The sequence below is a fragment of the Rhinatrema bivittatum genome, chromosome 15 (assembly GCF_901001135.1).
Source record: "Rhinatrema bivittatum chromosome 15, aRhiBiv1.1, whole genome shotgun sequence".
Lineage (NCBI taxonomy): Eukaryota > Metazoa > Chordata > Amphibia > Gymnophiona > Rhinatrematidae > Rhinatrema > Rhinatrema bivittatum.
In genome coordinates, this window is record NC_042629.1 from 74857107 (window position 1) to 74878186 (window position 21080).

Consider the following 21080-nt stretch of genomic DNA (forward strand, 5'->3'; position numbering starts at 1 on the left):
CTGAAACATGATCTGGAGGGGAAACTTTTCTTGCACCCCCTTGGGCTTATCCTCTGGCAACTTATGCCTCTTAAACTCTTCCAGATGCTTCAGGTCCTCCCCAAAAAGGAGTTTGTCCTTAAAGGGGAGACTTCCCAGCTGCGACTCAGACCAAATGTAGTTGACCACCACAAGCCACAGCGGAAACATACAGGAGAATTCCTTGTAGCCACGGGAGGACCAAGGCATTGACCCCTTCTGCCCCATGCTCTCTCCTTCAGCTGAAGAATCTCGGAGCCTTGGCATTGTTGCATGTTGCCATGAGGTCCATGCATGGTATTCCCCAACCTGCGATGAATCAGGAACATGGCCTCCTCTGACAACTCCCACTCCTCAGGATCCAACTGTTGCCAACTGAGGAAATCCGCCTGGACATTGTCTAACCCCGCTATGTTGGAAGTTGCCAGCATCTCCAGATGGCCCTCTGCCCAGTGGACTAACCTCTGTGCCTCCTATGCCACCGCCTGACTCTTGGTACCGCCCTGCCGGTTGATGTAAACCACCGCTGATGCATTGTTTGATAATACTCTCACTGGCTTGCCCTGAGCAAGAGGTAAGGCGGCCTGCAACGCCAGACACACTGCTCTAGTCTCTAGACGGTTGATGGACCAAGATGTCTCCCCCCGAGAGCAGAGTCCTTGCACCACTTGAGTGTGACACACAGCCCTCCAACCAAAGAGGCTGGCTTCTGTTGTGACCACTATCCAATTTGGAACCTCCAATGGCATCCCCCGGTTCAAATTGTCCCGACACAGCCACCAGTCCAGACTCACCCTGGAGCATTCCGTAAGAGGTAGTGGTAGATGAAATTGCTCCGAGACTGGACTCCACCTGGAGATCAAGGCCGACTAAAGAGGCCGCATATGAGTGAAGGCCCAAGGGACCAATTCCAAAGTGGAAGCTATAGACCCAAGAATCTGCAGATAATCCCAGACCCTGGGAATCAGATTGCTTAGCAATCTGCCAGTCTGTGCCTAGATCTTGACAATCCGCTCCTCGGTGAGAGAAACTCTTCCAAGCCTAGTGTTGAAGTGTGCTCCCAGGAACTCTAGAACTTGAGATGGTACTAGCTGGCTCTCGAGGAAATTCACAACCCAGCCAAGGGACTGTAAGCACTGCAGTACCACTGTCACCGACAGACAATAGAGGTCCTCTGACTGCTCAAATATGGGTGGATAAGGATACCCTCCTGCCAAAAAGCTGCAGATACCACAACCATCACCTTTGTAAAGGTCCTTGGTGCTGTTGCCAATCCAAACAGCAGAGTGCAAAACTGAAAATGATTCCCGAGGATCATAAGCCTGAGAAACCTTTGATCTGGACGAATTGGAATGTGGAGATAGGCCTTGGTCAAATCCAAAGAAGCCAAAAACTCCCCCTTTGTGCACTGTAGCAATCACCGACCTCAGCGTTTCCATCCAAAAATAAGGTAGCTTGAACGTCAGATTCACCTTCTTTAAATCCAGAATCAGACGACAAGCGCCGTCCTTCTTTGGGACCACAAAATAAATGGAATTCCTTCCTAATCCTCTTTCCTTGACTGGCACCGGTACTATGGCCCCCAACAAATGTAGGTCATTGATAGTTTCCCCAAACTACTCACTTTTTCTGCTCGTAAGTACAAGGGGACCACATGAACAAATTATTTAGCGGCCGAACAAATTCTAAAACGTAACTGTGTTCTATCACTCTTAGGCCCAATGATCCAACGTGATCTTGGCCCACTTCTCGAGAAAAGATGTTAACCAACCTCCGATGCGTAGAACAAAGGACTGGGCCAGCCTCGTTTCATTGGGAGGACTTGGCACCAGGGGCTCCATGACAGAAGCCATTTCTGACTGGTCTCTGGCCTCGAAAGGACTGGGTCCAAAACTGCTGACTCCTGGCTCCTTGCCTCTGACCTCCACCCAAAGGATGAGACTGGAAATGAGACTGTGTCAAAGAGAAGCTTCTGCTGAGCTTCAGCTTGTCCTCCAGCAGTTTATATCCTTTAGTCTCTCCGAGAAGCTTCACCAACTGCTCCAAGTCCTCTCCAAAAAGCAACTTCTCCATAAACGGAAGCAATCCCAGCTGAGTCTTAGACCAAACATCCACAGACCAGTTCCTTAACCATAAAAGCCTTCTGTCAGAAACCTGCAGATATCATTAAAGAGAGGAACGGCGTATAAGATCATACAAGGCATCTACCCCATAGGTCACAATGGCCCCTAACCGTTCAGCCTGCTGCACTTCCTCTGGAGATAACGACTTGTCAGTCTGCAATTGCTGCACCCAGCGCAATCCAGCCCGGATCATACAACTGCTACACATAGCAGCGCGAATGCCCAATGCCGACACCTCAAAGATCTTAAGATGTACCTCCAACTTCCTATCTTGCACATCCTTAAGTGCGGCCAAACCCGCTACCAGAATAGTTGTCTTCATCACGGCGGAAGCCGAAGCATCCACCTTCAGCATCTGCAGAAGATCCTTTGTCTTCGGGCAAAGATACATCTTCTCCATGGTTCTGCCAACCTTCAAGCCTGTATCTGGAGTCTCCCACTTCCGAAGTACTAATTCCTTCACCGACTTGAGGAAAGGAAATGTTTTGGGCGGCCCCCTCAGGTCCCACATGACTGGATCCACTCCCTCATGGTCCAAATCCACTTGGGGCTCTTTAATACCCAGTTCATTAAGAACACATGGTATTAAGGACCACAATTCCTCCCAGCGAAAGAAGCAGACCACTTTCGGATCATCCCCCTCCACCAATGGAGCTTGATTCCGTGCCTCATCCAGGTCCATGCCATCCAAATAAGGATCTACTTCAGATGGATCCGCTGCCAGTGAGTCCTCGGCCTCCGAGCTCTCTTAGCTATCACCAGCCTTCCTCTGAAGCAACTGAAGAGCCAGAACTCTAACTTTGGTTGTTCTACCAGAGCAAGATGAAAGCGGCCTCTTGGCCACAGCTGGCTCCTGCAAGTCCAGTGGCTTGAGATGACGACGTCCAGCCACCCTTTTTGACAAAAAAACTTTATGCATTATCAAAACAAAATCTGTGGAAAAATCCCCTTATTCCTTAGGATCCTGCTCCAGGAGATCTTCCTCCTCATCCACCAACGGAGAATCCCAGGGCCCCCGGGGCTCTGGAGGCCTTCGATCAGCTGGCCACAGCAGTGGGGACAGGGCAACATCCCTGCAAGCCCTGTCAGTTGTGGTTGTGAAGGAAGACAAAATGGCTGCCGTTCCAGCCGAAACCAGGAAGGCACTGTTTGGCTGCTCTGTTCCTCCTGCACTAACTCACGGCCCCCCCCCCCCCCCCCGGCGCGCTCCTCTCCCCTCCGGAGACACAGCGGGAGCAAATGCTGGCACAGAAGAGGCGCGCGCGTCTCCCCACATGCAGAGTTCTGCCCGCTGCGAGGCATCGCAGCAGACAACCTCTGGGACCTTTTTCCTGCCTGATTGAAGAGGGTGGTGAGTGAGCCAACAAATGATATTTCATCACTTATGGTTTCTGTGTTGTGTCAAAACTCTACACAGTTGATGGAAGGGTTATACAGATGTGGTGCCTCCTTCACCACAGCTGCATGGATACTTCTGTCAGAAACCGTGAAATCTTCCAGGTGCCAGGTGGCCATGATCTATGACGACTACCATTTAAATTACTTTACAAAACCCACAAGTAAATGACATGTTGACACCTGACGTTGACAGATTGAAATTCTCATTTTCCTTTTATAGTTTGTTGTTCCTTCATTTTGTTCGATGCATCTGGAACTACTTTTGATTTCTGAACCAGAGAAGACGGAGCACAGAAGTTGGTATGTTTGCTGAAAATATCACAAAACCCGACCAAGGGAAATCTGTGTTATGAAATTGTGTGTGCCCCCTCTCACCCTTCAAACACACTGATTTAATCATTTATTTTAAAAGTGGAATATCCCACAAGTGCTACAAAAATGTACAAAATGAAAAGTATTTTTCTAAGCTTTGGCATACAGAGGCTGCAGACAAATGAAACACTTACCCTCTCTTACTAGTGTTTGCCCAGTCAAAGGCCTTGTGCATGGCAGTAACGCCTTCACGCCCCATGGGGGCGACATCACCACCTGTCATGATGGCATAGTCCATACCAGAATGCATGGCAAGTTTCTGGGGAGAGGATAAAACAAAATAAAAAGTTCCTGTTACCACTGCTTTCCCATCAGATGAGATATTCTGTAACAGAGGGTGGAGATGCTCAGTGCCTGTGGCGAGACCATAGCTTAGTACAGAGAGCACTTTCATGCCAATCTCTGCTTGGGGAAAGTCAAATGAGCAGATGGAGGGTTGGGAACCAGATTTCAGGTTGTTTGCTGCACCTCAAAGTTGTTATGAGAAAAATGGTTTTGCTCAGATTTTTTTGTACAATAAAGATTACAAAGAAAAATGCGACTTGATTTAGTGCAATGGGTCATTTCCTTTGAAATTTCTTAACGTGCTTACAATACCCACATTAGAGGGACTTTCATCCTATATTTCTGAAAACAATTTGGCAAGACACTACAACTGTGTCCTTTTACCTTGTGCAGAGCTGTGCACGCTCTCAGAGCAATATAATAAAAAAATGTTTCTAGTCTCACAATTATGTATTGTCCCAGCACCAAGAAGCTAAAAAAAAATAAAAAATAAAATAAAGATCTGGGCGATTTAGATAAATTCCAAACATACACCCGGAAGACAAACTGTAAACATGTTAAAATCCAGATCCCAACAGCAAAGAGGATCCCTGGCACTTGGTTTCAGAATATTAGAGAAAGGAGAGAAACTAGAATAAGTAAAGACTATGGGATTTTAATGAGATGTAAACTGGGCAGACTAGATGGGGTTTACCGTCTTTACAATGCATTCAGAAAGTTTCCGGAACCTTTCACTTTTTCCACATTGTTACATTACACCAGTATTCTCAAATGGATAATATGCAATTTTCCCTCTTCAATCTACATACAACGCCCCATAATGACAAAGCAAAATCAGGTTTGTAAAAATCTGTGCAAATTAAAAAAAAAAAAGAAATAGGATAATTGGTTCTTACCTGCTAATTTCTGTTCCTGAAGTAACACAGATTGGTCCAGATAAGTGGGTTTTGCATCCCTATCAGCAGATGGAGGCAGAGAACTAAAAGCTTTGAGGCACTGCTACACAACTGAGAGTGCCACCTGCAGTCCCTCAGTATTGACCTGTACCCAAGCCAACTATAGAGTAACAACTCCTCAACAACTCAACCCCCTAAATGAGGGTGAACGCCAACCCATGAGTTGGAGCCCACAAACAGAAAAACCACAGAACAACCCAAGGGGCTAACCACAATCTAGCAAACTTCTTTAGGTTCTGTATATATACATCTGACAGTTCTTCCCAGTAAGCATGCCAGAATACAGACTGCCCTAAAGGTCTTGAACATTAAGGAGCTGGGTCTCTGGATTGGTCTGTGGTACTTCGGGAATGAAAATTAGCAGGTAAGAACCAATTTTCCTTTCCTGTTCATACCCCAGATCAATCCAGACAAGTGGAATGTACCAAAGCATCCCTACACTCTCAACCCACTTTCGCCAAAGATCAGCTCTCCTGGAGCCTGAACATCTAAACAGTAACGGCAAGAAAAAGTGTGAAGAGAAGACCATGTCACCGCTCTATAAATCTCCTGCGACAACACTAATTGTCACTCGACCCATGATGCTGCCTGCACTCTAGTAGAGTTCATACGCAACCTCTCTGGAATTATTCTCCGCTTACAAAGGTAGGCCGAAACAATAGCTTCCTTGCATCCATTTCTGGCACCTCCAAACAATACAAACAGCAACATTCACAGCCCCTGGCAAGGGCAAAGGAGGGAGTCTCGGCCCTCACTCACCAGCAACGCCCAGTGGACAGATTTAGGGTCCATGTTAGCCAGGTTCAAGAGGGCTCCAGTGGTTTCTGGCCCCTGATTTAGGACTGTAGCTGTGAAGGGTGGGCTGAGTTCTAACAGGGATATAAAACAATGGGGAAAGACCTTAGGTTGCTGGAAATAAAAAGTTACTAGTATAAAGAGCAAAGGGGGCCATTTCCAACAGCAAGAAGCTGCCAGCCAAACATCCCCACCCAAAAAAAAAAAAAAAGAATACCTGTAATGAGCCAAATTATGCAGAAGTATGTGATAAAAGAAACCTTGATGTATGTACTCTAAAAACATGCGCACATCTGTCATGTCGCCCTTTGTAAAGTTACATAGTGAAACACTTTCTCAGCAAGGAAGGTTGATAAAGAAAGCCTTAAATAAACAATTAAAAATGCCAAAGCCTGGCCCAATTCAAAAATTCTAATTAGGCTACAAGTCCAATGCAACAGAGGAAAACTCCAGGAACCTATGTCGGTGGGAGGGTTTGTTTGGGTTTTTTTTAATCAGCTGAGAGGTTTTCTCCTGCTCTTTTGGGTTTCCTTCTGAGTCAGAACCAGTGCTAGGATCTGGGGCTGTAAGTCCTCATTCTCAAGTATCCAGGGATTTTTCCTCCCCCGTCCATCCCCAGCATGTCTAGTGTGGCCCTGGGCCAGGGCTCCTTCTTGAACCCTGAGAGAATGGGCCTCAAATTGGGGGCTGTGAGCGCTGCCTTTGTGACTCGGGGATTGAATTGGGAACCTTATGCATGGCAGCGCACAGCACTTATCACCTGAGCCATCAGGCCGGCCCCCATATGCTCTTTCTAAAGCAGGACAAGGGCTGTATGTGGATTTTCTTCTTCTGAAAGTGAAAGGAAGACACTCTCCCCTACACAGAATACTTTGAAAGGTTTTGTATGTTCTGTATGTATTTTTAAAGCTGGCAGCAGATCCCGATGGTGGGCATATGGTAGTCAGTATGAGATTTTCCACTGAAAATATCTAAACTAGGATAAGAAAACTTATTTTAGTGTCTGGGCCAGATTCATGTAATTTAGTTGCAGACTTACGAGATACAAAGAATTTTGGAATTGGCTTTGCTAGCTGTAAACAACAATAATTGTGCTGATCGCATAAGAAGCATGAATGAGGAGCAGAATCAGGATAAGCAAATCTGGGGCTGTAACAAAGTCAAAGTCATGAGTGGGCAAAAGCTGATGCTAACTCTGTACAAGCCACGTACGACGACATCCAAGGCCATGTGAATCGGTCAGCTTCACTCTCGAGAGCGACTGGTGCCATGGACAGGTGAAGGAGTTAATGGACTAATGAGCCAAGGACAAAGAATAAGGGAACAGCAGAAGCAGTGTAAAGGGACTGCCATTCCCCCAGGGAAAGATAATGGCAGTCAATTCTGTAACTGCAGACTCTGAAGGTGCAGCAGTGAATTATATGCTGGTCACAGGTGCAGCAAGGATAGAAGAAGGGTTTTCTCCTCTGCTGGTCACCCTTTGGGGTTTTGCTCCACTGAAATACAATGAAAGGAAACGGGACCTGAGCAAATGCTCCTTACATGGGGGATTCACAACAGCCAGACAGACGTCATCACTTCACACCAGATAATGAGCAGTAACAGGGACGGCTGATCCCCTGCCACCACCCTCCAATGCAGGCAAATGTTATTAACAGGAGGAAACAAAAGCAGTGGCACCTCTTAAATTGTTTCTGCCAAGCAGCTGACATGGAAGGATTCTCAAGCTGTGCAGTGATCTGGAGGGAAGCCGCGCTTTCCTCTACTGAAGGGCTAGAATGGAAATTACTGCCTCATTTTACATCCTGCACAAGGGCAGATGGGTGGGTCCAGCAACCCTTATCCACCGACATCTGCATTAACAGGTCACAAGCAGGGGGGGGGGGGGGCAAAAGACCGAGCCGGATCGACAGGGCTTTACCTTGGCGAAGAGCGTCTTCCCCGTGCCAGGGGGGCCGTACATCAGGATATTCCGGTACAAGCCTTTATTCTTCTTAGTGTTTCTCGTGGCAATCGCAATGTCTCTCACACGTTCTTCTAACACGGGCTACAACAAACAAGTCAAGAGAGAGTTAAAGCAGCGCTACTGCTCGTTCTCCCCAGTAAAACTTCCATGCCCATAAAGTTATTTGAATCTGAAACCTTGCTTATTACTCTCAGTTCTCCTTTCTTTTTGGTCTAAAGCCATTTTATTTTTTATGTTTCTAAACAGCATCATCTTCTGGAAATCTGGCTAGAAAAGCCATCATCTCTTTCCTCATCAACAGTATAGGTGGCTTGCACTTCTTTGCCCTGAATGTTTTTCTATATATTTTTTTAAATAAACATTAGTAGTTCTGTTCCTCAGGTTACTCTTGCTAAGGTTTTTTTTTTAGTTTCTTCCCTGCCACCTTACTGTTCAGTCCATAGAACTGATGGTCCACGACAACAGAGGCATGGCTACAAACTGGAGAGATACGAGACGTGCAACAGTAGTCATACTAATGTACTTTTCTACCCAATTCGAGAAATGGAGTGAAAGGGGGGGCATGGATTATCTAGGCAGAAGGATAGAATCACCTATGACATTGGCTATGTCATAGGTGATCCCATCTTTAATAAGACGAAGCCAGTGTTTTCCACTATGCCCCCAGGTTCTGATTTTTAAATAGTACCTCTTCTGAATCACCTTCAGCAAACTATCACAGCCACATCCACTGCAAGGGAGATTAAGCAGCCATGAGAGGGAGAGAATGGGAACATTGGAAAACAAATTAATCACCTGTGTGGATGTGGATCAAATGTCACAAGGACATAACCATTTCAGGATTATCCTTTGGCACTCACACATCATTCCCACATTAATATAACCTTCAAGCACCGAGGCAAACGTGATGTACTTACACTGAGGACAACGCCTTCCAGGGCATCCTCGGGCTTGCTGAGAAGTCGTTTGCTGACCTAGTAAAAACATCAGCAGGAAAAATGAGCCTCCCGGGTCTGGAAATTCCCTCTCCCCACAGAACTGTTATCTCAGCAGCCACACTAAACAAGTGACAGTAACGAGGAATGAAGGGCGCAGAACAAAAGGCATTAAGAGGCATTCTTCTCTTTCCATTCAGACAGCAGGGGAAATGATACAAGGGCTTAAAAGCACTGAACTGGCAGAGCAGCACACATCTGGGCTCGGACACCAATTATGTGTGACCTTGAGTAAGTTAGGTAAGCTCCCTGTGTGCTCAAGCTCTTTGGGGGGGGAGACACACTGGAAGCACATGAATTACCTCATACAGCACCACCTACATTAATGAAATTCATGAGGCCAGCCCAACTGGAGCCGACACTCACCTCACATGCATTACTGTTAAAGCAAAGGGGAGGCTCCGAGGCCATGTAGGGAGAAAATACTGCAACTGCGGTTGGCCTCTCTATCTCCAGAAACAAACTGGACCAGCCCACATTTCAGCAGCTGGGTCTATCAACACCAACAGCTTATCTGCCATAGAAAAGGTTAAATTTCATATCACATTTTTTTAGCATTATTTCCAACCAAGAGAGAAACAAAAGTAAAACTGGTTCTTACCTGCTAATTTTCGTTCCTGTAGTACCACGGATCAGTCCAGACTCCTGGGTTTTGCCTCCATTCCAGCAGGTGGGAGACAGAGAAAGTTTTACTGAGAATGCTACTTAACCACTCGTGCTAACTGCAGTTCCTCAGTATTAATCTATACCCAAGCCAATCACAACAAATTTGAAAAACATTCCTAGACTGGGCAGGTTCTGGACTGATCCGTGGTACTACTAGGACAAAAATTAGCAGTAAGAACCAATTTTCCTTTCTCTGTAGATACCTGGATCAGTCCAGACTCCTGGGATGTAACAAAGCTCCCCACTCAGGATGGGACCTGGAGAGTCCTGCTCGCAGAACACCTTCACCAAAAGATGGGGAACCCGTATCTCCCACATCCAGATGATAGTGTCTAGCAAAAGTATGTAGCAACTTCCAAGTCGCTGCTCTGCAAATCTCCAGTGGGGAAACGAGTTGAACCTCCACCCATGAGGCCATCTGAGAATGCACGCAATCCTTCCGGAACCGGACGACCACGATAATGTAAGCGGAACCAAAAGCCTCCTTAAGCCAACAAACAATAGTAGCCTCAGAAGTCTGACAAGCCCCTCTTCAGACCGCTCCACAGAACAAAACGTTGATCTGACCTCCTGAAGTCATTTGTTACCTTGAGGAACCTCAAAGCTCTTCTCACATCTAACAATTTGAGCTCTATCGCATGCGGAGCAGACGCGTTCACCGTAGGAAAGGCTGGAAGCTCCACTGTCTGATTCACGTGGAATGCCAAAACCACCTTTGGTAGAAAGGAAGACACTTTCCTCAACGAGACTCCCGAATCCAAAAATCTGAAGGAATGGATCACAACCAAGACAAAGCCTGCAATTCGGAATCCCTCCTAGCCGAACATATGGCCACCAGAAAAACAACCTTAAGAACATGCCATACTGGGTCAGACCAAGGGTTCATCAAGCCCAGCATCCTGTTTCCAACAGTGGCCAATCCAGGCCATAAGAACCTGGCAAGTGCCCCAAAACTAAGTCTATTCCATGTCACCTTTGCTAGTAATAGCAGTGGCTATTTTCTAAGTCAACTTAATTAATAGCAGGTAATGGACTTCTCCTCCAAGAACTTATCCAATCCTTTTTTAAACACCGCTATACTAACTGCACTAACCACATCCTCTGGCAACAAATTCCAGAGTTTAAATTGTGCGTTGAGTGAAAAAGAACTTTCTCCGATTAGTTTTAAATGTGCCCCATGCTAACTTCATGGAGTGCCCCCTAGTCTTTCTACTATCCGAAAGAGTAAATAACCGATTCACATCTACCCGTTCTAGACTTCTCATGATTTTAAACACCTCTATCATATCCCCCCTCAGTCGTCTCTTCTCCAAGCTGAAAAGTCCTAACCTCTGTAGTCTTTCCATTTCCCTTATCATTTTGGTAGCTCTTCTCTGTATGTTCTCCATCGCAATTATATCTTTCTTGAGATGCGGCGACCAGAATTTTATGCAGTATTCAAGGTGTGGTCTCACCATGGAGCGATACAGAGGCATTATGACATTTTCCGTTTTATTCACCATTCCCTTTCTAATAAATTCTAACATTCTGTTTGCTTTTTTGACTGGCGCAGCACACTGAACCGACGATTTCAATGTGTTATCCACTATGACGCCTAGATCTCTTTCTTGGGTTGTAGCACCTAATATGGAACCTAACATTGTGTAACTATAGCATGGGTTATTTTTCCCTATATGCATCACCTTGCACTTATTCCCCTCAGCCCCGTACTCTTGCCTCCGACTGAAATTGAGAGGCCTTGGCATTCAGATAAGTCGCCATTAGGTCTACATGGGAGGGGCCCCACCGCTCGCAAATGAGCTGCATCGTGGACTCAGACAATTCCCACTTGCCTGGATTTAATGCCGTCCGACTCAAGAAATCTGCTTGAACGTTTTTGACCCCGGCTATGTGGGATGCCGCTATTCGCTCCAGGTACTGTTCTGCCCAACAAATTAACTCCTGTGCCTCCTGGGCTACTCCTTGACTCTTGGTTCCACCCTGACGATTGATATAAGCTACTATCATCACATTGTCCGAGAGGACCCTCACTCACCGACCTCTCATCAACGGTAGAAATTCCTATAAGGCGAAGCAGATCTCTCTGGTCTCTAGCAGGTTGATAGACCATACAGACTCTTTCCTGGACCTGCCACCCTGAGCTGACGGGTGCTGACATTCTGCTCCCCAACCAGAGAGACTGGCATCGGTAGTAACTACTACCCAATCCGGAACTTCAAGGTCCACATCCCGGACCAGACTGGAAGTTAGAAGCCACCAGGAAAGACTCTCCTGAGCAACGCTCTCGAGAGGCAATGGAAGCTGAAACTCCTCCGAGACTGGGTTCCACTGAGACAAAAGCACTCTCTGCAATGGTCTCAAGTGAGCAAACGTCCACGGTACTAATTCCAGGGTCAAGGCCATAGAACCCAGAACTTGCAAATAATCCCATATCTTGGGCACCTGTAACTGCAACAACTGCTGAATCTGCCTCTGCAGCTTCAGAATGTGCTCCTCTGAGAGATACACCTTGCCGACAAGTTTGTTGAACCGAGCTCTAGAAACTCCAGGGACTGTCAGTGACAGACGACTCTTCCCTACATTCACAACCCAACCTAGGGAATGGAGTACCTCAAGAACCCTTTGAACGGACTGGCAACAAAGAACTTCTGACTTCGCCCTGATAAGCCAGTGTTCCAGATACGGATGCACCAGAATCCCCTCCCTCCGGAGTGCCACCGCAACCACCACCATCACCTTGATGAAGGTGCGTGCCCGCTGTGGCCAATCTGAAAGGAAGAGCCTGAAACTGAAAAAGTTGTCCCTGAATCATGAATCGCAGGAATGGGGATGTGCAGATAGGCCTCTGTAAGGTTCAGAGACACTAGAAACTCCCCTTTGTGAACCACCTCAATCACAGTTCCATCCTGAAATGCGGAACCCGAGTGCTGCATTTACCTTCTTCAAATCTAAAATGAGGCAGAAAGTTCCTTCCTTCTTTGGAACCATAAAGTAAATGGAATATCTCCCCTTGCGAAGCTCTTCGCAGGGAATCAGGACCACCACCCCCAGGCGCCACAGACGGTCTAGCGTCTCTCGAACTACTACCTTGTTTCTCTAAGGAGCCGCACGGGGAAATTAGAAAAAAACTCGTGGACGGGCCAAACAAATTCTAAAACGTAACCATCCCTTACCACACTGAGAACCCACTGGTCCTGAGTAATACTGGTCCACTCCTCATAAAACTTCACCAGGTGACCTCCTATACGGGGAACGACAGAGTGGACCAGCCTCGCCTCAGGACTTAAAACCGGAAGCACTCCCCCCTGGCGGCGCCTCGGAATGGTCTTCGAGCACCCCAAAAGGATTGACATCCGGACTGCCTTTGAAGAGAAAACTGCCTTTGTGGCCCGGACACAGATTTTGATGGCTGAGTCCTCCTATTCAACCGAAAACGAGAACATACTTGAAAAAAAATCACATGCCCTTAGGTTTATCCTCCAGCAATCTGAGGACTTTATTCTCACCAAGAGACTGCGTCAATTGCTCAAGATCCTCTCCAAATAAGAGTCGACCCTTAAAAGGCAGCGAGCCTAACTGCACCTTGGAGGAGACATCCGCCACCCAGTTTCACAGCCAGAGCAACCTTCTGGCAGAAACCGCAAACGCCATAATGTGAGACGAGATGCAAACCAAATCATATAGAGCATCCGCACTATAAGCAACGGCTGCCTCAATTCTCTCAGCCTTGTCTGCCTCCTTGCCAGAGATTGGTAGGTTCTCTTGTGTCTGCTGAACCCAACGGAGACATGCCCGTTGCATAAAACTAGTACAAATAGCTGAGCGCAACCCCAGGGCCGAGACCTTAAAAATCCTCTTGAGGTGTTCTAACTTACGATCCTGAAGATCCTTCAGTGCCATGGTCCATAACACAAGGATGGTTGTCCTCTTCGTAACTGCTGACACTGACACATTTACCTTAGGGAGAGCAAAAAGTTCCAATGCCTGTTCCGGCAATGCATAAAGCTTTGCCATGGCCCTTCCTTTAAACCGGAATGAGGAGCTCCCCATTCCACTTCTACCATATGGGAAGGTCGTGGGGGGACCCCGCATCTCATCAAGGATTGGATCCATCACATCCAAGTCAGAGTCCTCCTGCGGGATCTTAACCCCAAGAACCTGAAAGGCCAGCGGCAGTAAGGCATCAAGCTCTTCCTTTCTAAAATGAAGTACAACTTTCAGGTCATCCCCTTCAGGAACCAGGTCCACCATATCATCCCCTCGACCCGCATCTCCAGTCACCAGAACTACCGGATCCGTCAGAACATCCTGGCCCTGAGACTCCTTCATCTCTGTGGGAGCCTCGACAAACTCACCCCCCCCCCAGCCAGAACCCGATGAGCTCTGGACCACAGTGAACTGATTTCGCCCAGAGTGAACCTGTTTTGGGTTTATCATACGCTCCCCATAGGCTGGGCCTTAAGGGACCGCGGCTCTCTGGCTGCAAAAACTGCCTGCTGCTTGGCCAGGTAAACCCTGTGCAGCAGCAGCACAAAGTCTGCAGAAAAAGGCCTCACAGTTCCAGTCTTTGCAGGCAAGGAACCAAAAGTGGCAGCATGGGACTCATTACCTCCTCAAAGTCCTCCTGATCACGGCCGGAGACAGAACGGGCTGGGGACAAACATGGGTGAGCATCCCCCTCCTCCCCCAGCAGCGCGGGAATGGCTGAATGCAAATCCAAGATGGCCACCATTCCTGCACTGATCGGGAAAGGTTCAGCATCCTGGTGCGACAGCAGAAGACCCCCGATGCTGTTTTGCAGCAAGCAGACAGGCCCTCCCCTCCTTCTGAACACGTGGCACAAAGACCGAGTCTGCTGAGCTGCAACCGCATGGAGCCGCATGCGCATCAGGCATAACTGCGGCCCATCACTGAACGTTCAGTGGCAAAAAGAATAAACCTGCCACTTAAAACTGAGGAGGGAGCTGAACAAAGATAAGAAAAACCAAGAGAAAAGAAACCTACCACTTTAAATCTGAGGAGGGAGCCGCTCAGCTAGCAGAGCTGAAAACTGCTTTTTTTTTTTTTTTTTAACTTTACTGAAAACTACAATAACTGAGACACAAGCTTACAAAAAAGAATAGGCTGCCTCTGAGCAAAAACCTACCTGGAGCCTGCAGCCGCCCAAGTGGCCTCGTGAAGGGGAGAGATCTGAACCACCATTTACACCCCATGGGCGCACAGGTCGAGCACACACAAGGGTCACCAACCCCTGGCTCACCCGCCTCAAACAGACAGGGAAGAACTCCCTAGGATTAAGAAAAAAAAAAAAACAACCCACGGGAGGAAGGCTCAAAAAGAAAAAAAACTGTCTCAGGTTTGCACCCATCTACCATCTGCTAGAGAGAAATACTGAGGAACTGCAGGTTGCATGTGTGGTTAAGCAGAAGTCAGTAAAACTTTCTCTGTTTCCACCTGCTGGAAGGGAGGCAAAACACAGGAGTCTGGACTGATCCGGGTACGTACAAGGAACTCAATACTAAGAAATGCAAGATATTTACCCTGATAGGATGCTTAAGGGCCTCCAGTGCTGTCAGGCGTGAAGTCTCCCTCACCAGCGAGGGTTTTCCCAGTCGGGCTTCTATGTACCTTCCGGCAACTCCTGTGGCATTCTTAGCAGTGTAGATGCCCACTGCCAGCAGCGTTAATCCTGCCACCTAGAACACGAGGAGACTGAAGGTGAGCATGCCCCAAATGGAGAGATCAGTATTTCACAGTGCATCCATGAGAAAGCTGCTTTCAGTGTGGCAGACTGCTACAGATTAACATTTTCTATTATTGATTGGATTGTTTACTTGTTAGTACAGTATTATATTTGATTTGTATTGCTAATTTTAATCCCATGTCACAGAATTGCCTGCATATATGTGTTCCCTATTTAATCACTGCTCTCCAATATTTACCTATGCTATTGTACCTCACCTTGACCAATCTGTAGCACCTAAATGGTCTTAAGCCACTGTAACCCACTTTGAATGAATAGTTCAAAAAGACAGGTATTAAATATTAGTAAGTAAATAAATAATTGCTTTGGGTGTTTTCCTAGAGGTGATTAATACATTTAAATAAATAAATAAATAAATAAATGCTGGCTTTCCTTGGATCACAGCAGATGATAAAATAAATAGAATTCATGATGGGAACATATCCAGGTCATGCTAAAATCTGATTTTTTTCCCCCAGATTCAGAGTGCTTTCATTTCCTCCTGAGTGGACACTTCACTTTTCCTTGGCCAAAAAACACGACAGAGAGAAAAAGGCCACACCCGTGGTTCAGTTCCTCCTACACTGATCAGTTTCAGCTTAGAAACAAACTAAATATGCACCAAAAATAAGACATGATAATTAAGCCATAGAAGCAGTAACTGAAACTAAGTGGCTGAAGATCCTGTAGAAAATCATTCCATGAGAGCAATGCTTTTTAATCAACTAATGCTCCATCTCAAATGGAAGTCACCAAGCCAAGGGGGCTTGAGGTGTTACCCCACATCACTCATCTGTCTGTCTGATATAAACACATTCTAACAATATCATGGAGCTGATTAGATTACTTCAAAACATTTTTTAAAACTTTCTTTATTGACTATGCATGTTATAAAGATTATAAACATTTAATGGCAAAGCGCAAAATCAGACGTGATATCGTTGGACTGAACTGAAGCCAACAAAACACATCCTCTTCATAGAGAAAGAAATAAAAACTGCAGGTTTCTGGATGCAAGAAACCCAAATTAAATATTGCCAAATAAAGTCTACCCAACGTAGGAGCTCCATCGGAAGGCAAAGCATCACAGACTAAACACTGCGGTGGGATAGCAGTGTAAGAGATACTAGTGAGGTGTTCCCATGCCCCTGGCACGTAAGGAATGGGAAAATAAAGTTGAAAATCCATGCAGATATTCTCACTGCAGAACAGGATTACCAAGGGACGATGGGATGCTATTAGAAAACCTTACATGCTGAGAATCTGATAATGCAGAATTCCATAATGGTTACATTTTTCCTATTCTCTAGCTAATGGGGAAGCTTCTTTCAAAAGTTTCTATACATTGAAGATCTATATAAAGGCACATATTCTCCCCTTGAATGTGCTGTGCTATCACTTCTGAAGCAGCTGGCATCTTTGCAGATTGAGGTTTCCTGCTCTGTCTGTCACTGACTAATGGGCTGTTTCGAGACTGCAGTAAACCTACTGGAGTGTGGCCAGCGATACATATCACATACACACAAGCACTCCTGGGGCTTCCCTCAGATGCCCTTGTGTTGCACTATCTAGAATGTGACAGAAATAGGGAAGGATGAAAGAGGGCACTTTTCCAATCTTCCCGTCCACCACCCGCTAGGTTTTATCCATTCTGAATTAAATGAGCTTCAATTAGTTTCACGGACAAAGCCATTTCAAACCTATCAGAGGGATGACTGTCTTCGAGAAGGTGAGCAGTCCTCGGCACCTGATTCTGACAAGCTGCTAGTAAACAACGGGGCATCAATGCAGCTTTCGATAGCTGGAAAATGTTCTCAAACCAATAACCGCTAGATTAATTAAAATCGCTAAAGGCAGGGAAACTCATTCTCTGGATGGTAAAAGCTGTCAATCAGCAGTGCCACATAGACTATGCAAGCTATTAACTTCCCTAAGTTCAGCCCTACTGCTGCTTCCTTTGGTCATTTTATTTCTTTTACTTTTCATTTTAATAAAAGGCATGCCTCATAAGAACATATTGGGTCAGACCGAGGGTTCATAAAGCCCAGCATCTTGTTTCCAACAGTGGTCAATCCAGGTTACAAGTACCTGGCAAGTACCCAAACACTAAGTAGATCCATGCTACTGATGCCACTAACCACATTCTCTGGCAATGAATTCCTGAGCTTAACTGTGCGTTGAGTGAAAAATAATTTTCTCCAATTAGTTTTAAATGTGCTACTTGCTAACTTCATGGCATGCCCCCAGTCCTTATAGTATCCAAAAGAGTAAATAACTGATTCACATTTACCCATTCTAGACCTCTCATGATCTTAAAGACCTCTATCATATCCCCCCTCAGCCGTCTCTTCTCCAAGCTGAAAAGTCCTAACCTCTTTAACCTTTCCTCATATTGGGGCCGTTCCATTCCCTTTATTATTTTGGTCACCCTTCTCTGTACCTTCTCCATCACAACTATATCTTTTTTTAGATGAGGCATCCAGAAATGTACACAGTACTCAAGATAGGGTCTCACCATGGAGCAATACAGAGGAATTATGATACTTTTCGTTTTATTCACCATTCCCTTCCTAATAATTCCTAACATTGTTTGCTTTTTTGACTGCTGCAGCACACTGAGCTGACGATTTCAATGTATTATCCACTGTGATGCCTAGATAAGTGTTCTCTCCTAATACAGAACCTAACATAGACTAACTACAGTATGGGTTATTTTTCCCTATATGCATCACCTTGCACTTGTCGATATTAAATTTTATCTGCCATCTGGATGCCCAGACTTCCATCTTGCAAGGTCCTTCAGTAATGTATCACAATTCACATGAGATTTAACTATTCTGAATAATTTTGTACTAGCTGCAAATTTGATCACCTCACTCGTCGTATCCCTTTCCAGATCATTTATAAATATATTGAAAAGCACCGATCCTAGTACAGATCCCTGAGGCACTCCACTGTTTAAATTATTCCACTGTAAAAACAAACAGACCGTTTAATCCTACTGTTTCCTTTTAACCAGCTTGTATTCCACGAAAGGACATCGCCTCCTATCCCATGACTTTTTAGTTTTCCTAGAAGCCTCTCATGAGAGTCTTTGTCAAACGCCTTCTGAAAATCCAAATACACTACATCTACCGGTTCACCTTTATCCACATGTTTATTAACCCCTTCAAAAAAATGAAGCAGATTTGTGAGGCAAGACTTGCCTTGGGTAAATCCATGCTGGCTGTGTCCCATCAAACCATGTTTATCTAAATGTTTTGTGATTTTATTCTTTAACAGTTTCCACGATTTTTCCCAGCAAAGGTATGTAAAGGTATGCAGAGGTATGTAAAGGTATGTAAAAGTAGCCGCCTGCAAATCTCTTGCAGCAACACCAGCTGACGTTCTGCCCAGGAGGCTGCCTGGGACCAGGTAGAATGGGAGAGGACAAAAGCGATAGACGTATGCGGAGTCAATTACCTCCTTCAACCAACGCACAATCGTGGCCTTTGACACCTTCTGACCCTTTTTTGCACCACTCCATAGCACAAAAAGCTGATCCAACAATTTGAAACTGTTAGTGACCTCCAGATATCGCAACAAAGCTCTTCTGACATCTAGATGTCTCAAATATTTAGCATGAGGTGCACCAACCTCCAAATTTGGGAAAGCTGGAAGCTCCACTGACCAACTTAAATGAAACATCAAACGACCTTAGCAAAAAGGAGGGAACAGTCTGCAAAGAGACTCCACAATCCAAAATCCGCAAAAAGGGTTCCCTTCACGACAGGGCTTGAAATTCTGACACCCATCTAGCTGAACAAATTGCCACAAACAAAACCACCTTCAAAGATAGATCTTTTATGATGGCCCTTTTAAGAGGCTCAAATGGCTCTGTACACATGCCCTTGAGGACCAAATTAAGGCTCCAAGAAGGGCACACCTTATGAACAGGGGGGCGCAAGTGCATCTCCCCCTGGAGGAAACGTACCACATCCGGATATGCAGCTGGGGTTGTTCCATGAATCTTGCCTCACAAAACAGCCCAGGGTGGACATCTGCACTCTCAGAGAACTGAAGGACCAACCTTTTGCTAGGCCTCTCTGCAAAAAAGCCAGAACCTGCGCCACAGGCGCTCTCTGGGGATCAACCCCTTGCGCCGTACACCAAAATTCAAAGATCTTCCAAACCCTGACTTACGCCAAGGAAGTAGAGGTCTTACGAGCTTGCAGCAGAGTAGAAATAATATCCTCCAGATCCTTTCTTCCTTATTTGCCTTTCAAAACCGCTTTATTTATTTATTTAAGAGTTTTTAATATACCGTCATTAAGTTATTTACCATCATAACGGTTTACAATAGGGCACCTATATCAAAGAAAAAAGTGGATCATAATTTACATAGGTGGTGCCATTAATATTCGGTAACAAATAGTATTATGAATAATATGGTATATGCTAATGCGTTTACGTTTAAAGACATTCACAAGGGGAAATGAGTTTGGTAGCAATTCATCCTGATGGTTGGTTACAGTTAAAACTAGGAAATTAAGCGCTGTGTGCTCTATGCCGCTTATCCTTGTTTAATTGCCTGTGTCATTTTCTTTCTTGAAAGCTTGATTGAAAAGCCAGGTTTTCAGTTGTGTTTTGAAAAGTTTATGATTACTCTGAAGTCTTATGTCAAGGGGCATGGAGTTCCATAATGCGGGGCCGGCTAGAGATAGTGCACGTTCTCTAACTTGGGTAAGTCTTGCTGTTTTCACAGATGGAATGGTTAAAAGTGCTCTGTTTGCTGATCTTAAATTTCTGTGTAGGACGTGTACTCTCAGTGCTGTGTTCAGCCACTCTGATTTTTCGTCATGGATAAGTTTGATCTGAAAATACAGGGCCCTGCTGTAGAAGATTCAGTAGATGGCCCAGCTTCACGGGGCCATCCCCTGTCAAGAGTGACCAGATCCGCAAACCAAGGTCTTCGTGGTCACCAGAGCATGAGAATTACCTTTCCAGGGTGGACCTCTATCCTTCTTAGAACCTTATCCACCAGAGTCCATGGAGGAAACATGTAGATTAGAACATCATGTGGCCACGGCAGCAGCAGGGCATTGACCTCTTCCACTCCGTACTCTCTTCTGAGACTGAAGAAATGTGGTGCCTTGGCATTCCGTTGGGTCACCATTAGGTCCATATGAGGGTCATTGCTTCCTCAGATAGCTCCCATTCTCCTGGATCCAAATGCTGCTATCAAGGCCAAATGTTGCTCTGCCCAGGACATTAGCATCTCCACTTCCAGAGCAACTGCTCGACTCTTTGTGCCCCCCCTGGCAGTTGATGTAGGCCACCGTCATCGCATTGTGTGACAGGACTCGGACAGTGTGGTTGTACAAGAGTGGGAGAAACTCCTATTCAGCCAACACACCACTCTCGCTCTAGTTGATTAATGAACCAGGACGCCTCCTCAGCCAACCATTGGCCCTGCACCACTTGGGATTGGCACACAGCCCCCCAACCAGAGAGACTGGCGTCTGTACTCACCACCATCCACTGAGGCACCTTGAGGTCCACTCCGTGGCCAAGTGATCCCGGCCAAGCCACCATGAAAGACTGGACCTGGCAAACTCTGTAAGCAGTAGGAGATGAAACTGCTACGACCTTGGATCCCACCGGGAAAGTAGCAATCTCTGTAGAGGTCTCATATGAGCAAACACCCACTGGACCAATTACAAGGTTGAGGCCATGGAGCCGAGGACTTGCAAGTAATCCCAGACATTGGGAACTCTGATTTCC

General features: G+C 46.0%; 1 protein-coding gene across 1 annotated transcript in view; it reads right to left on the bottom strand.

The window, feature by feature from the left end:
* The window catches only part of LOC115076734 (ATPase family AAA domain-containing protein 3), a 56417-nt gene that overhangs the window by 17863 nt on the left and 17474 nt on the right, over positions 1 to 21080 (bottom strand). Inside the window, exons 8-11 of the mRNA XM_029578542.1 lie at positions 15115 to 15270; positions 8831 to 8887; positions 7869 to 7994; positions 4046 to 4170 (exon numbers count right to left, since the gene is read on the bottom strand). Coding sequence (XP_029434402.1) covers positions 4046 to 4170; positions 7869 to 7994; positions 8831 to 8887; positions 15115 to 15270 — 464 coding nt within the window. The remainder of the gene's footprint in view (positions 1 to 4045; positions 4171 to 7868; positions 7995 to 8830; positions 8888 to 15114; positions 15271 to 21080) is intronic.